General features: G+C 37.8%; 1 protein-coding gene across 1 annotated transcript in view; it reads left to right on the top strand.

The window, feature by feature from the left end:
* Positions 1-17,682, top strand: part of NAV3 (neuron navigator 3) — a 267,877-nt gene that overhangs the window by 205,649 nt on the left and 44,546 nt on the right. The window contains exons 14-19 of the mRNA XM_063396422.1: positions 153-429; positions 2,539-3,244; positions 4,783-5,271; positions 11,697-11,738; positions 14,057-14,217; positions 16,042-16,230. Coding sequence (XP_063252492.1) covers positions 153-429; positions 2,539-3,244; positions 4,783-5,271; positions 11,697-11,738; positions 14,057-14,217; positions 16,042-16,230 — 1,864 coding nt within the window. The remainder of the gene's footprint in view (positions 1-152; positions 430-2,538; positions 3,245-4,782; positions 5,272-11,696; positions 11,739-14,056; positions 14,218-16,041; positions 16,231-17,682) is intronic.

Here is a 17,682-nt window from a genome sequence, read left to right as displayed (position 1 = left end):
TAAACTTTTGGAATCAGAATACTAATGTTTCAGAAGGAAAGTTTCTGCAGCCCTTGCTGATAGACCAAATTCTCCTCCTCTGCTATGATTTAAGAAATCAGCAAATAATGGAGTTGCTGGGACTGACCGTTTTTCATGTGAATCTCTTGTAGCTGAAGACAGACTCAGAGAAGCGCTCAGTTACAGACAGTGAAACTTGGGGGAGCACTGAAGAGCTGAAGAAACCAGAGGAAGAATTTGACAGCAGTGTAGACAGCAGTGGCAAGTGGAAAGGCCTTCCCTCGGGGCTGTCTGAAGAGTCAGAGAAGGGGGGGCAGAAAACATCCCTCTCTGTATCACAGACTGGATCTTGGAGGAGAGGCATGACTGCACAAGTAGGAACAACTCAGTCCAGGAACAAAGCAGGAACAAGTGCACTCAAGACCCCAGGTAGGAATCTTCTGTAGTTCAGATTACAGTGGTCCTAAAGTAATCGATGGATATTATATATGTATATATACTATATGTATATTGTTCTCTCATCCCATAAATGACTGCAAGCTCAGATTGTAATATTATAACTTTTTCATTTCTATAACTGTTAGTATGCTACATGCATAATAATAATTAAGTACACATTATGCATCATAATAAGTACACATAGGTGATCTATAACAAAAACTGTGATTGCATTCTGTTGTGCTGTCATCTGTGTATGCCAACGTCTGTTAATTCCAAGAAGTATTTTTGGACTCATCTGTGCCTTATCCTTATTCTCTAGGAAATCTTACCTTTGGTAATTCAGCATATGCATAGAAATGGCCAAATATTAGAAGCTGAGTCAAAAAGATTGAATATTCAAGGCAGGAGACTCCAAATAATATTTTTAGTTGTTTCTGAACTAAAACTGGATTATCACATTCCATATACTAGTGTGTTCTACAGACCACTGTTAAGCAATAAAAATCGTAAAAAAAAGTCTTTTTACACCCTTTCAGTGCTAAATGCCCTCTTACCTAATTTTGGAAGGCCTCTCAGAAGTAGTAACCATTTCTGCAATCTAGTTTTGAAGCAAAAAATCCAAAGCTGGTGAAAGAGATAATAATTAAGACCATCCAACAATCCTAATCCATCATTTCATTAAGGAAATGTGTATTCTCAGTAGAACATTTTCTGGAGCTTTGTCATGTTGTGACAAAATAGTGCCTGCTTCAACCCCTAGTTGTAAAGGCAAATAAAAAAAGATCTCCGCAGAATAAATTCCCACTCAAAATTTGTGAACCCATTTTGTTTCTTTGCAATTTGGAGCTGCTAAACATTGCAGTCTCTTATCTGTGAGATCCCTGAGGAGCACTGCCATGGTGATCATATGGATACAGAAATTATACCCCTCTAACAGCAATTAAAAATGGAGATACTAAAAGGTTTGCTGCATGCCCAGCTAAGCTTTCCAGATCTGTTTTGCTCAAGGTGATCAGGCAGCCACTGTGCAACACAGAATTGAGGCATTAACTACTATTGATCTCTATGTTTGCTGGGTCAGAGTTTGATCTGTATCATGGCATGTGCATCTGTTTGTGTAGCATGAAAAGTGTGCTGGATAAAACAGGAGGGGAGTTAGTTCTGCTTTAAAGGTGTTACTCTTTATTACAGTTTAGTTTCTTAAGAGAGATTAGGTCATCTGTCTCCAAAGTTTCCATGATTACTTGAAGGGTAAATTAAAAACTTGGGTTTGTTTTAGGACTTATTAGTGGTCTACAATAGATGCTTAGAGATAAATTAGAATTGAAATGGCAATTTTTATCTATTTGTAAATTAGGAAGAGGGTACTTTCTGATATAGCAGATCATCTAACTTCAACCTTTCCAAAGTTTTAGAAAACATGGAAGAAACATAGAAATATATGTTATATAGTCACAAGCCTACACAGGATGGAAGAAAACCTCTCAAAAAAATCACAAATCTTGAGAAGACATCAAGGATACTAGAAAGACTAAGTAACTTATGTAATTGATATTGTTACAGATCAAGATGATTCATTCCATAATATAATCTCTCCCTAATAATTTTGTGTAACTAAAACCAGAACAAACTTAGCAATAAGCTAGAAAGATGTAATCAGTGAAAACCAAAGAACTCTATAAGTACCACTAATTTCTACATGCATAATTAATGTCATACTTCAGGAGATGTTTATTACATGTAATGTTTTATTTTCCAGTATTATTTCTTTCATAAAGAAATACTGTTAACAGAAAAAAAAATGGTCAAAATTCCTTATAGTTTGTTCAAGATCATTTTGTACAACTACATTTTCCACCTATATATAAAACCGGAAGTCCTCACGGGAATTTCAAGCTTTTAATACTTTAAGCTTACCTGTAATGTGTCATACTTGCTGCAGATAGCTAATGGGAGACTAAAGACCAAACCGGTCTGTTTCCTTAGGGGAATTCTATTTGTGTATTTTTTCATTTTGAAATTGTAATCATACAGTGTTGAAATTAGATATTAAAAGATTGCAGCTTAAACACAAGTGACCTTTTCAAATTTACTTAGGAAAAACCGATGATGCAAAAGCTTCGGAAAAAGTGAAAACTCCCCTGAAAGGAGCCTCCATACAGCGATCTCCATCAGATGCAGGAAAAAGCAGCAGTGATGAAGGGAAAAAGCCTCCCTCTGGCATTGGGAGATCAACTGCTACAGGGTCGTTTGGATTCAAGAAGTCTGGGTTGGGATCCTCTGCCATAATCACCACAAGTGGAGCGACCATCACAAGCGGGTCAGCAACACTGGGAAAAATGCCAAAATCTTCAGCCATCAGTGGTAAGGCCAATGCAGGGAGGAAGACGAGCCTGGACGGTTCCCAAAACCAGGATGACGGCGTCCTGCACGTGAGCTCAAAGACAACTCTGCAGTATCGCAGTCTGCCTCGCCCGTCCAAGTCCAGCGGCAGCGGGATCCCTGGCAGGGGCGGCCACCGCTCCAGCACCAGCAGCATCGACTCCAACGTGAGCAGCAAGTCTGCGGGCGCCACTGCCACCAAACTGCGAGAGCCAAGCAAGATTGGCTCCGGGAGGTCCAGCCCAGTCACCATCAACCAGACCGACAAGGAAAAAGAGAAGGTGACAGTGTCAGATTCTGAAAGCGTCTCGCTGTCCAGTTCCCCTAAATCCAGCCCAACTTCGGCAAGCGCCTCTGGCACACCCGGACTTAGACAGCCAGGATCCAAGTACCCAGATATTGCTTCTCCCACGTTTCGAAGGTTGGTGCATTTCTGTGATTCCTTGAAGTTGCAGTATGTAAAGCAGGGGTTTTCAATATGTTGAAATACTTTGCAAAAAGCTTTTTAGGGAATATTTTGCCACAAACAAATCAAGTACAGTAAAATAAAAGGGCAGTATTTTCTTCATACAATACAATTATTTCTTTGAGATTTAAAGACCTTCCCAGACCTGAAATGGCTGCTTCTTGAGCTTTAAGCATTTTATGTGCATCCCTATAAACCATAGTTTGAAGCTTAGAAGGTGGACTCACTGATCCTTATGGGTCCCTTCCTACTCAAGATATTCTGATTCTCAGTTCAGCCACATGTGAAGTTTCTTCTCAATACTGTGGTAAACCCCCAGAAGGAAGAAGGACACTGTGTTTATGCAGATTGTGCTAATGGAACAGGCAACTACCATATTCTGATGGAGAACTGAAGAGCTCTTTAAATTATAAAAAGTGAGATTTGCTTTCACATTGTTGGCAGCTCCAGCTACAAACGCTTCATTATCTTAGCAGCTTCATTACATTTTTTGACAAAAACATTGGCAAGGCTAAATTTCAATTGTAAATGCTCTATGGTAACATTTCTGGAAGTATAAATCCGCATGAATGCACCATGAATTCGGATGGAGTACTTGCAGTGCTGGAGAAAAAGCCAATAGTGCCCTCTTGTGCCTACTTACCCAAACATCATCTCCAGGCAGCTGGGGAGCTGAGTCTTAGATTTGTGGGCTTGGTAGTATGTAAAACGGATTCCTGTGTTGTTAGACATCCTTACTTTACATCATGATAAGTTGTGTATTTGTTTACCAGTAATTGATAAGCTGTACATTAACTGCAGCTTAAAATATTTCCAGAAATACATTAAAGCATGACAGGACCTTTTAGTTCAGATTTTAGAGGACTTCTAGTTTATTTTTTCATCATCACCATAAAATTTTTCTATCTAGAATTGCTGGAAAGCATTATGTGAAATACGCTTTTATCATTCCTGCCCTTGGAGAAAAACTGAACCCATTTTGCCAGGGTGCAGTTTATTCTGTCTGAGTGGTTACCACATGACTGATAAACACATGACTGTGCAAAAAACAATGAGAGGGGAATTTTGCATGAATACTTGGATATTTATTAAACTATTAAGGATTTTGCAAGGTTCTTTTTGCAATCATTTAAGCAGATTTGAGGAGTTTAAAAGTTAATGACTTGGGAATGCTTAATTACTGAATTTGGGTGAAAGTGTAATCTGTTTATGAACTAACAAGACAAAAATGTGATTATTTTACCTCACTCTGGGAGGGTCTCTGTGCAAAGGGCACATCTGACTACGAGTGAATAAGAGCTGTTACTAAAGAAACAAACCATTATTATTGTGATACGGTGAAGTGAATTTAAATTTGCGCTGTGATTGATCAACTAGGTAGGCGTGATTTTCGTAGCAGTAATTAAAAATGTGTGGTTTGGCTCTTAGGATGTTGCGCCATGAATGTTTAATGTGGCTATCAGTTTCTCTAAAGCTATTTGTTTTACATTTAGGTTGTTTGGTGCCAAGGCAAGTGGTAAAGCTGCCTCTGCACCCAGTACTGAAGGTGTGAAACCCACATCGGCAATGCCCAGCCCTAGTACCACATTGGCACGGCAAGGCAGCCTGGAATCGCCATCCTCGGGCACAGGCAGCATGGGCAGTGCAGGTGGGCAAAGTGGTAGCAGCAGCCCCCTCTTCAGTAAACCTTCGGACTTAAATGCAGATGTTGTAAGCTTAAGTCACTCCCTGGCTTCCAGTCCTGCCTCAGTGCACTCTTTCACGTCAGGTGCTCTTGTGTGGGCTGCAAACCTGAGCAGCTCTTCAGCGGGCAGTAAGGACACACCAAGTTACCAGTCCATGACTAGCCTTCACACCAGTTCCGAGTCTATTGACCTTCCTCTTAGCCATCATGGCTCTCTCTCTGGACTGACAACAAGCACTCAGGAGGTTCAGAGCCTGCTCATGAGGACTGGAAGCGTCAGATCTACTCTTTCGGAAAGGTGAGCTTGCCTGGAGATACAGTGACCACGAAATAAGTGAGAGGCAAAAGGACAGGAGCCAAAAAAATAAGCCGTCCACCTGTTTTGCTAAAGGGACACTGTTTAATGAGCAGCTTAGTCCTTTATGTAAAAAAAGGAAGGAAGAAAGAGAGCTGAAAGGCATTGTAATGTGGAATCAACTGCCTTTTAAGGTTTTACAAGCACTTTTTCTATCTTGAGATTTTTTTTCCCCTTGTTCTGGAGATAACGCGAGAAAAGGGGGAAAAATTGTCTAATCAAAGGCAAGTGTAAACAGCCAACAGGCACATAATGGTTCTTGCATGCTGGATCCACCTGCTGTCCCAGCATTTGGCAGTTCCAAAGCAAGCAAACCTCCAGCTGTGGGACCCCAGCTTTTCTCTTTCCATTAGCTCAAAGCACAGGCAGAGCTGGTGTGTCCTGGTCTTCAGCTGACCAGTCTTGCCTTAAAATACTCAGTCTTGACAAGTTGCTTCTTGCATGGTAATCATTACACAGATCAGCACTCTGGTGCAATTTCACTGGCAGGGAGACAGTTTACGGGATGAGATCCTTGCTGTACGGTCAGTCCTGGCAAGTGCCCGGAACAGACAAAGAAATGCAAGAAAAGATTTTTCTGTTTCCCCCATTAAAGGATTTTTTGATATGCAGAATTTTTACCATTTAAGTTACATTATAAAATGTGCAACCAGCCTGGCACAGTTGAACCATGATTTTTTTTTTTTTTTTTTTTTTTCCTTCTTTTTTCTTTTTGTGTAATATTTATTTGATTTTTGCAGAAGAGAAATAAAATCCTCTTTGCTAGGCACTAAGTAACTTCCACTTCCCATGAAAATTTTCAGGATTTGACAGTGAAACTCCTATTTCACGTGGGGACTGTAAAATTAATATTAAATATTCCATTAGCTTTTGATTCAAAAAAGAAAATTTTACTGAATCTGTCAAAAGTATTTTAAGCTTAATTAGTTGTCTAACAACACAAACATTGAAAGTAAAAAAGACTTTTAACATACAGTGTCAAGATTTTTTCTTTCTTTTATATAAACTCAGAGATTTTTCAATACCCATCCTTTACATAGGAGGAATTCATTTTCAGTGAACCAGCATTTAAAAAGCCCCTCATAATCAAAGCTTTGAGAAATCTAGATGGAAACTTCATAGATTTCATTTTCTTATGTTACATTCGTAAGTATTACTATATCAGCTAAAAATCACACCTCTTACTAATATAGTTAGAAATTATATTACAATTCTATACTAATATATTAAATTATATTATTCATTTTAATAATTATAAAACATATATATGTAACAATACAACATGCACTAACAATACACAGTATTATTAAAAATACTGTAAATACACTAAAGTACTTGTAAATACACTGATACATGAGTAATTTGTTGTTGGCATTGTGCCTTTAATTTTTAAAAAGGAATTTGAATTTGAACTATGAACTGAATGGGACAATATTTCTTAAAAGGTCAATTATTAATAAGCTTACAAAATTCTTCACTGCCACATATATGGATGGTGAGGTCAATAGAATGATATAGAAGAGTGTGAGTTTATGCCAAAATTTATATTTATACACAGGATCTTAAACATCACATTTCAAATATTAATGGCTTGGCATAAGTTCCTGAGCAATCACCACTGCTAATGCTTTATGTATTTGTTCCGTGACTTAATTTCAGTGGTTCCAAATACTTTGCTGTTGGCAATATTTTTAAGTTTCGGATTTTTCCATATGGGGATATTATGATTGAGTCCAGAGAGAGCCATTGTTCATGTTGATCTGGCCTCAAAACAAATATATGTACCTAGAGTAAATGGTGTCATTTCTTGAATTATAGCCCCAATAGAGTTTTTGCAGTTTGATTTTTTTAAAGGTCTGATACAAGTGCTGAGTTTCTAAACTCTTTTATACATCAAAACTTACATGTAGCAAAGTATTTTTTGCAAAAGCATTGATTTTCAACATTGGAGACAGATATGTTTGGCAGCAGATTATGTCCTTTTTTCTTTGTAAACTCAGATTATATCTGAAATGCCTTTGGCTATACTAATTATAGCATGGCATAGCATAAAAATTATCTGCAAGGAGATTCTTCTTCTTCAGTCACCCTAGAGCTTGAAAAAGAATGCATCAGCAGTCCTTATAATCAAAGTCAGAAAGACCAAAGTGCACAATGAGGTACAACTAGTAAGCAGCATAAAGTCCATGCAGAGAAACTGCATGAAAAACTGAGAGAGAGCTAATGATTGATGATATTAAAAAAAAATAATTAAAAAGTAGTTCTTTCATTAAAGAATTAGCTGTAATTTGATGCATAAATATCAGTAATGGCAAACATACTAGGAGGAAATTAAAAGGTAAAAGATATCTCTGATTCACTGGTCCTGATGAACTTTTCATTTCCCTGCTTCAGACACAGCCTGAAAACTCTGCAGTCATTAGAGCTGGAGAAGAGTTTTCAAAGGGTCTGTGCTGAAGAAGGAGTGAGGAGGAGAGTTGGGGTGGAGGGTGAAGGGATTACACGAAGGCCAGTTTGCCTGGAAAAAATACAGAAGAGATGAAACAAAATAAGTTAAGTAACAGATGACATGGGATTAGTCATTAACAGCCTTTTAAATAATAAAGACTGATTTAATTAATTTTCAGGAAAACATGCTCTCTGAATAGAGGAAAAGTAGCAAATGGAATAAAAATCCTGAATTTACTAAAGCTTTAAGTGATATTCCTAATAACACTCTCATAAGCACATGGGGAAGATAAGGTGCTTGAATAGTTGGTAAAGAGTTACTGAAGATGAGTGATCAAAGGCTTATTAGTCTGAAGGGATATAACAGGGCAGGATATATTTGCATAGATATAAAATGGAAAATAGTGAGGCTGTTTTGCAGAGTGTGTGTACAGAGTTGTAGTGCCTTGCTGGGACAAAGCATTTTGAAAATGAAAATACTGCATATATTATATATGGTTCACATTAAGGCTTTAACTTGAGACTTTGGGACATCAAGTTTTATGAAAGAGCAGCTGGAAAGAACACAGAAAATGAGAACAAAATCTCGGGGTACATCCATGTTTTCTGTGAAGTAGCCCTTGACTGCCTCCAAAAAAAGAGTCACCTTTCATGGAGACAGCAAATGTGCAAGGTCTCTGCTATATTTGCCCACCTGTCCCTCCAGGGATGATCAGATGTTGCCCACAGTTTTCAGGCTACCCTCTGGGTGATGGTACAGCATCAACACAGAGCTGCCTGACAACTCCTGGGGTGAAGTCAAAGTTTACTCCAGCCAAATCCTGCATCAGTCAATGAGATTCTATTGCATTGTAACAAACAGAAAATAGACTCAGTAAAAGCAAGCAAAGTATTTTCTTTTTCAGAAGGAAAGCAGAATTTTGCATCTCTCTCATGCCTTTTGCTGGTTTTGCACTAGCAGTATTTAGACAAGTCTAATTCTACTGTAATAGCAGTGTAGCTCCCTATATGGGAGGTCACTTGTATTTTACCTTACAACACTTTAGAGGGATTAAAACAATCCTGCAAGTACTTATACTCTAAAACAAAAACATCTTCTGGGGTTAATTGAAAATATTACTGCTTTAGTTGTAAAATTTACCAGGTAAACACATCACAAGCAGTTCTTTCAAACCCTTAATTGCTGCTGAGCATTGCAAATTTGTAACTTTCTTCTGCTTAATCTGAAGGACACAGCGAGGAAGGCATAAAAATGCAGAGATACAGAAATAAATGGTGGTCTGATCAGCAGTAATAGCTGCATTTTAAGATTAGCAGAGTGGAATATGACTGGCTTTCTCTGGTTCCCTTTAAAAGAATGCTTAGTTTTGAGTGCTATGAAGTGCATTGAAATCCACTTAAGCCCTTCAAGATTTTCAATTATTTAAAATTATCATATTGATAGTTGTGGTTTTAAGGTGTGAAACAGTGCACCTTGTATTGGATTTTCTGATATTCCTAGCCTTTTGTAGAAACTAACTTGTAAGACCTGTATCAGCTTGGGCCAGCCTGTCATGGAGCATGGAGAAACATGTCTAGTTGTTTCTTAGCTTGCAATAGTTTGTTTTATTCCCTAACAGCTCTGAAAGAGTTAGATGTAGCTCAAGGATATGGTATAGTGGCCCTTTCCCAAGATAACCTCACTGCCAAGGGCAGGTAGGAGAATGAGGAATGTGAGGCTTCTTGTAATTTCCCTCATAGAAATTGCAGTCAGTTTCTGCACTGTAAAATAAAAAAAGAGAATGAGATACAGTGGGCTTGATAACTTTAGCCTACATCTTCATTCATCTTTCTGCAAGATTGTTTATTCCAATTTACATGGCAAAGGAAAATATCAGGAATACTATGATATTCTCATCCTCACTTTATATTGCTTTTTGTCCATGTATGCATTGCTTCTTTCAGGAAAGAACTGTCTTTACGATCATTATCAACTTTGGAGATGTGAGGTAAATTTAGTTCTATTTACCAAAAGTCCAGTTTCTGTGGAAGCAATGAACCCAGCTTTTGGTGGATGAATGATTTCAGATATTAAAAGGATAAGGGCAGTTATTGGTCTGAAGCAATAGTTATATTAGACCATGCTTAATGGCTTCATACAATTATTTGAAATCTAGGAGCATCTTTGTAAGCTTTATTATTTTAAAAACACAGAATGATCATTTGCTACACTCACTTTAATGCAGTTGCAATAACTCCATGATTATATTCATTCATATTATATTCATCCCTATTTCATTTGATCATCTGAATTCAAAGGATTTTTGGAAAATCCTGTAGTCAACCTACTCAACCTACTTATACAACTGGCATACCTTTTGGCTTGTGGAGTTTTTTAAAGGAACACTGACTCCTTTATTTTTAGATAATGCGCTGTAGATTACTTTGAAATACATGTATCCCCAAGTTAAAGTAATATTGGAAAATGCATTGTTCATTTGGACTTTTAAGTGTTTGCATAAGAAACTGGTGTTATGATCATGTTTATTCATCATGAGATTTAGAGGTGCATAAAGATAAATAGAGGAACATCAAGGCCCCATTTTTCTCTGTGAAGAAAAAAAAAAGTGAATTGTTCATTCAAATTTCTTTTTGCCAGGCATTCTTGGTCCTGTTAGTTATGTTTGGAGCAAAATGCTGAAAATACAGTCCTCTGTCTGTACACATGGGACTGTTCTCACATGGACCATGATAACTGAGCCTCAGCTGAAGTACTGCTAATTTTCTCCTTCCTTTTGCTTTCTCCAAATGCAGAACAAGGCCCTTTATTAAACTAGTAAAATTGTCTGTAAGATTTCCTGGTGGTAAGAGTAGTCTGCTTCCATTCACCCAAGCCCTGATCGTAGGTTGTCCACGATAGTAGGCAGTCTTGCTGATAGTAGATTGTCCATGCCCAAGAGTGTTTTCACTGCCTTTATCTACTTGGATCGAGGATACATGACAGTAGGACTCCCATCACCCCTAGCACAACAGGAAACTCCTTTAAGAAGGGTATTTCTTGGGTAGCAAGGGTCCTAAGTTACTGCTGCTCTCAGAGGTGTGATTATGATATGTAATACAGAAGCTTTCAAAAGCCATTTTGCCATTTAATCCATATGGTGACACGAAGCTATGTTCTAAAGGGAGAAAACTTTGCAGTACTTACTTGATGATAACTAGTTCAACCCACACTAACCAGAGACCAATTTACGAAGACTCTATGATGAAATGCTCAAAGGACACTTGGAAGGAGGGCTAGTGGGTGTCCTTCTAGTGATGTGATTTAAATGAGGAAAACTTCGTCTATATACTTTGTGTAATCAGCCACTCTGACACTGTGTGTGCAGGAAAATGGAAAAACATTGCTCTGGTGCCACTTTTCATTGTCCCCACCATTGCCTTACTATGTGAGCCCTTCAAAAACAGAAAGCCCAGAGTCTGAATCTTTAGGACATATTTCTACATGCAGAGCTGTCATTTGGCTTCTGGCAAGGCCATGCTGCCTCTTAGCAGGTGCCACAACCTTCATTTCTTTTGGAAATCTATTGCCTTGTCATAGGCAACTGTGAAAAATAAAGATTCATACTGTGACCATATGATTCTCACACAGATTGTAGAGCAAAGCTGTAGAAAGGTTAGAAATGGTAAAGAAGCACTCCTCTCTGACTTGGACAGTCTCCAAATTACTATTGACCCAGCCCAGAGCATGTCTAGATGAAAAATGAATGTGCAGCAGTCCATGTCCTATTGTTCCTTCCAATGTGTAAAGGATTTATCATGAAAGTTATATTAAAAAGCATTAAATGACCTTCTGTTCTGCACACAAACCTAGAGCTTTAAAATTTGTATTCTGAACAGTCCTGTTTGCTGTATGTCCTTAGGGATTTTTTTTGTTTTAACAGCATGCAGCTTGACAGAAATACACTACCCAAAAAGGGATTAAGGTATATATTTTTTTTTTGAGCATGACTGCTGCTTCTCTATTTTCCTGTAACCTTTTCTACACTGCCTTTGTTTTTCTTTCTTCTTTTGTTGGTCGTGTTTAAAACAGAGTTCTTGGAATTTCAATTCAAACCAGAAAATGTAAATTTTAACAATGGACTTTTTTCTTACCACATCTACCTAAGGAGTAAATCTTCTTTCAAGATATACCATGGAAAGTAAATACTATTAGGGATCATTTCCTTATGCAATGAATCTTAAAAGGCATTGAATCCTGCAGAGCTTCAAGAGACAGAATAAGATATTTACACAATTCAGTAGGACTGATTATTGAAAACATTATGGAGAAAAACAAGAATTTAGAGGTGGATCTGACTTGAACTCATGCAAACATTCATGCAGTTTGAACTGGAGAGCTATTAAAGAATAGGGATAGAAAGTACCAATTTTACTATCTAAGATTTGTAAGTATAAAATGCATGCTGCTCCATACAGTTTCCTTGGTCCTTATCCAGCAATACCCAGTCCAACTTTGCTACTAACTCTTCACTAAATTCTGTCTTCATCACAGAAAACGGAATTTATCCACCCTCTTCTCTCCTCCATGGTTAAAAGAGTGGATCATTAGGTAACTTGGCTGATCTCATCAGGCATGTTATCCCATCTCCCCAATCCAGGAAAAAGATTTGGCAAGCAAGGATATATGTTCATGCACACAGACACTGCAGCTTTCCAGTAAATGAAATTACACCAAATAAATATTTATGAAATTTTAAGATTGTGCTAAACTATTGTCGCTATAATGCACCTTCGGACCTTCTGCACTAGCTGTTCTTTAATAAGAATTCAATAAAATTTCCTATCGTGACAAAACAATCACTTTGGATTTGGAGAGCATGGAAAAGGTGGAAGACATTAAAGGCATAGTGGGGACCCTGTGAGGATACAATGGGATGATCAAGGTTTGTGGATGTACAGCTGTAATGGTGGCTGGAAGTTGAAAGTGAATTGGAGTGGAAAAACTGCTTATAGGCATATGAGAATGATCAGTTAGCTCAGAAAAAGAAAATCGGTTTGATTTAATGGGCAGAGGTCCCAGTCCAAAACTTAGATCCTGAATTCTCATTCTGCCATCTTTCCAATTTGATAACCACTCAGTAACTCTGTGCTCTACCACATTTATAGACAAAGATCATAGCTGTCTTTTGGAAAGGAGAAAGGAAGTAAATATTTAATAAGGACAAGATGGTTTACTACTGCAAAATATGATACAACAACCCCAAGCACAACACAAGAACTTACATGTTCATTTAATCTTCTCTCTAAGCAGAAACACTTGTGCCTCACAAGCCTCAAGCCAGAATAACAAAAGCCTTTCTGCTCTGCTGTTTTTGGGGAACACTGATGGCTCATGACAGTAGTGAAGAAGGTGTTCATTTCTCAGCAGGATATTGTCTGAATGAAGCAGACTATTCAGACATGGCTGAAAACAATCTCTTGATTAATACCCACACTGTCTGTACACTTTAATGTCTAATCACTGTCAGAATTGCCTTTCTTCCAGCTCAGCCTAGGCTGGACCATTAAGTTACCAGTTCTCCCTCTTAGCCCACATGTCATATTGCACTTGTTTTATTGGTTTACCATAGGAAGCAGTTGATTAATTATTTGATTGCCAAACTTCTTCCTTCCAGAGAACTTGTTTCTGCTAATTGTTTATTTTTCCTGTCCCTTTCCCTCCCCTCAGTCTGGGGCAGGACTCAATGTGAGGTAGCATTCAGAGTGGCAGACCACATGCATATGACCATGGGTAGCTGTCATTACCAACGCAAAGTCCTTTTCCAGAGCTATTGATCTGTTTCACTCCTGTTGTCTAATCAATTGCCCACGTGATATGTGACAGATGTCATTTTGTAAGTGGCTACTAACATTCCTTGGCTTCTATTCTGTCCATTCCCCATCCTAACCTTACAGCTTCCAAGTTTTGTATCAACTGTACGCTTCCTATAGCTTTGAATTCCTTTTCTGTCAGCTCAGTTGTCTGTCTGCTATGGTCTGTCATCCTGTCTCTTCAAAAGAAGGGAATGCTGTTTTGGGGAGGGGGATGAAGAGTAAGGAGGGTTCAAGTCCTGTATGTTTTCTGTTGTAACTCAGTGGTAAATTGTACCTAGTTAAAATCTCTGGTGATAATCACTTGACTAGACTTGATGTTTTCCTAGGGATTTATTCTATCTAACTGTTGAAGGATATTTATGTGACGTGTTTCTTTCCAAGACATCACCTTGTCATTGTCTTGAGCATGTCAGCTGTGGTTTTTCAGATACGCACCGTCATCCCGGCAGACAAGTCAGGAGGAAGGCAAGGAGTGGCTACGCTCCCATTCAACTGGAGGCCTGCAAGACACTGGCAGTCAGTCCCCGCTTGTTTCTCCTTCAGCTATGTCTTCATCTGCAACTGGAAAATATCATTTTTCCAACCTGGGTAAATGCTGTTTCCCTTCACTGTTTCTCCCCCTCTGTAACAGAACCATAAAATTCAACCGTACGTGTTTCTTAGTCCGCCAGACTAGGTAGTTTATTTTTAACATCTTCATCACCATAGTGATTTACCTTACTAATGAGGAGACACTCACAACGTTGTTAATGAAGTAGGTCAAGGTACCACCTATTTTGCACAGAGAAAAAACCCACATATTCTTTATAACTTGACCAAGGAGATAAATTTTGAGGCGGATCTGGGAATTAGCTTCTAGTTCAAAGCTATTCATCTTCTAGGTTTCACAGTCAGTAGGATTCTTTCTGCTGATTTTAGTGAATGTCAGAAACTAAACATTGCATTTTTCCTACATATAGGTTTGCTTTGAGACAGACCTTTTCAATGCATTTCAGTAGCTGGACCTGGATATAACCGCACTGGGCCCAATCCAAAATCTAACCTGAATACAATATAGGATTTTGGGATGTGAGCCACATTGCAGTTTTATTTGGTTATGAACCAAGGTTTAGATTTGGTTCCTCTGACTCTTAGCTAAAATTAATCCAACACAAGTTTATTTTTTTCTTATAATTTTATTTCTTTCTTTAATTCTGAATAAAAACTACTTATCTGCACTGCACTTGACATGTACCTAGGTTCACAATGAGCTTTTTATGGTTGAAGCCCTTACTGAGGAATTAATAACATGCTTTACAGCATTAACACTTCTATCACTCTGTCACAGCTTATGGCATCTATAGGTAACAATCGCTCAAAAGAAATTTAATCAGACATACACATGTTAGTCTTTATTACATACAGGAAAAGAAGTTGAGCTAAGCAACTTTTAAAAATTAATTTGGATCCTTGCTAAACAAGCCACTGCTTTGAATTTTCCTCCTGTAGTTGTAGACACAGGTCTTTGTAAGCAGTTTCTGCACTATGTTATTCTCCATTTACAGTTATTTCCTTTTCTTTTTGTTCATAGTTCTTGTGAACTCACAATAGAGAGCAATAAGATCATGGGGTTTAAAATTTATTTTTTCGTTGTCCTTTGCTTTTATTCAGTTTTTATAACCCTGTGGAAAATTTACTCTCACAACACAGCTGTTTTGATCGCTTACAACTTAGAACACATCTCATATGATCTAAAATAAAAGTCCAAATACTGAGCCTGAATTTGGATAGAAAGTTAGCTTTTTCTTCTAGGCATTGAGGTTGTGTGGTCCAGAGTAACCATATCCAGGCTTTCCTCCCTACTGGTAAAAGAACTTTGTGAAGGCTTAAAGTAGGTTCATCAATGCTTGATTTCAATCGTGTCTGACTACACCTGTTTCTTAGGATGAGATTCAACTGAGGCCTGTGCATGATTTTTTAACCTAATACAGTGGTAGGTACTCCTGAAAGTCAAACGGTAAATGTCTTGCGTATGCAAATAAACTTTGGTCTTAACAGCAGTCAGTAATACAGGTATATAACAATAAAATACAGATACTGATTAATTAGAAGAACTGCTTATAAAAATACTTGTGACCTCATTCCTTTTTAACTTTTGAATCTCCCCCATTGATTTTCTGTCTTGGGCTGCCAAAGAGTGTTCAGACACCACTGCTAGTGTTACCATGTGTTTTACAGGATTAATCTCATCCAGCCCCTTTGAGGCCATCCGCTTCACCTTTTTGTTGTAGCATTAAATATAGGAATAAAAGCCTTCCATTTTCTCCACAGCATGAAGTCCACCCTACCGCGCTAGTCCTACACTACAATTTTGTGCAGAACCAAAATTCACTTAATGGAAATGTGCTTCATTAATAAAGCTTTTTATTCCAGTGAGTCCAACCAACCTATCACAGTTTAACCTTCCTGGGCCCAGCATGATGCGTTCAAACAGCATCCCTGCACAAGACACTTCTTTTGATCTCTATGATGACTCCCAACTGTGTGGCAGTGCTACTTCCTTAGAAGAGAGACCACGAGCAATCAGTCATTCAGGTTCATTCAGGGACAGCATGGAAGAAGGTAAGGCTGAGTTACTACTTAGACCAGCAAACATGTCCCAAAATAGATATCCAAAGCGTAATAAAATTTTAAAATATTTCTTCTGCACCCTGCAACATAGAAACTTAAATGATTTTGTGAAGCTTTTATTAATCCTGTTGGGTTGGACTCACAAGCCTTCCTTATCCTAAAATATGGAAGTTATTACTTTCACCCAGTAAAAAGCAATTCTGTATGTATCTCATACATGGACAAATCCTCTGTCAGAAATGTTGAGAAAAGGAAACCATTCTTGGAAAATTATTCTTTTTTCCTCCAAATGTGAAATGTCTGAATGTGTTTCTCTGCTTTCTTAGTCCTACTTCTGTGTTTCCTTTCTTTTCCCCAAACACCAGTGCTACTTAGCATCTCCTTTCCTTTGCAGTCATTTAATCTCCCCACTTTCCTACAGCCTCCTACAGCAAACACCATGTGAATTTCTGTATTGAAATTCTGTAATTTAAACTGACCTCACTACTTTATGCAGATTATTACTGTCTGCTTTCATTAATGCTATCTGCAACATGATGAATATTTTTTAGTTCGGTTTTGGGTTTTGCTCTTTTTCATCCACCGAAAACCTGACAAGTCTTAATTAAATGCACTGTAACATTTTCTTCCGACTAACATTTCTGGTAAATATGATTATTTGCAGAGTTCCCATGAGTGCAAAGTCCTTATACCCTTTAATTAAAAAAAAAAGACAACTGAAATTCCATGGAATTCATTCTATAACACTCTTCTTGTTTACTGTTAAGTGATGACAATGTAAATTATCTTTATAGTAGGCAAATAAAAAATTCTTGCCTTAGCCTCAAAGGTCACAGTTACAAGATAAAAGGGGAAAAGAGTCCTAGATAAAACAACAGACAAATAATACTTCTACTTTTTGATTCCTTTTACTGTATTTTAGATGATGTATCAAGCAGACATCTGGGTATGTAATACTAGCAGTAGGGTGCAGGACAACTCAAGCTGTGAGTAGTCAGCACAGAGAGGATGGCTGACTGCACAGAAGAATATCACATAATTCAAGGACAGAGCTGACTACAGACCTTTTGCTAAGGAACAGAATTATCAAAGGAAACTCTGGAAGAATAATAAAGAAAACAAAGCAATTTATGCATAGAAAAAGAGGTGTTAAATATAGGATTTCAATAATAGGTCAGCAGTGGGTTTGATGAAAGCTTTTTCATTGGTTATGTTTCATATCCAGCTGGAGAAGGTAACCGTGATCAACTTGAGTAAATGAAAGTCAATGCAGCAGAAATAAACAGTTTTCAGCAGTTTACAGTCATTAGAGATTAACATGAAATGATGCTATTATAAGATCAAGTATACTTTAAGATAGGATCTCTGAAAAAGGTTAAAATGAAACAAGTGAGATCATGCATAGAGCCACTGTGTATGAATGCAGAATGGCAGTTTAGCTGA

Source organism: Prinia subflava, chromosome 4 (assembly GCF_021018805.1).
Source record: "Prinia subflava isolate CZ2003 ecotype Zambia chromosome 4, Cam_Psub_1.2, whole genome shotgun sequence".
Lineage (NCBI taxonomy): Eukaryota > Metazoa > Chordata > Aves > Passeriformes > Cisticolidae > Prinia > Prinia subflava.
The sequence above is the reverse complement of the archived record's forward strand: the minus strand, read 5'-3'. Positions and strand labels throughout refer to the sequence as shown.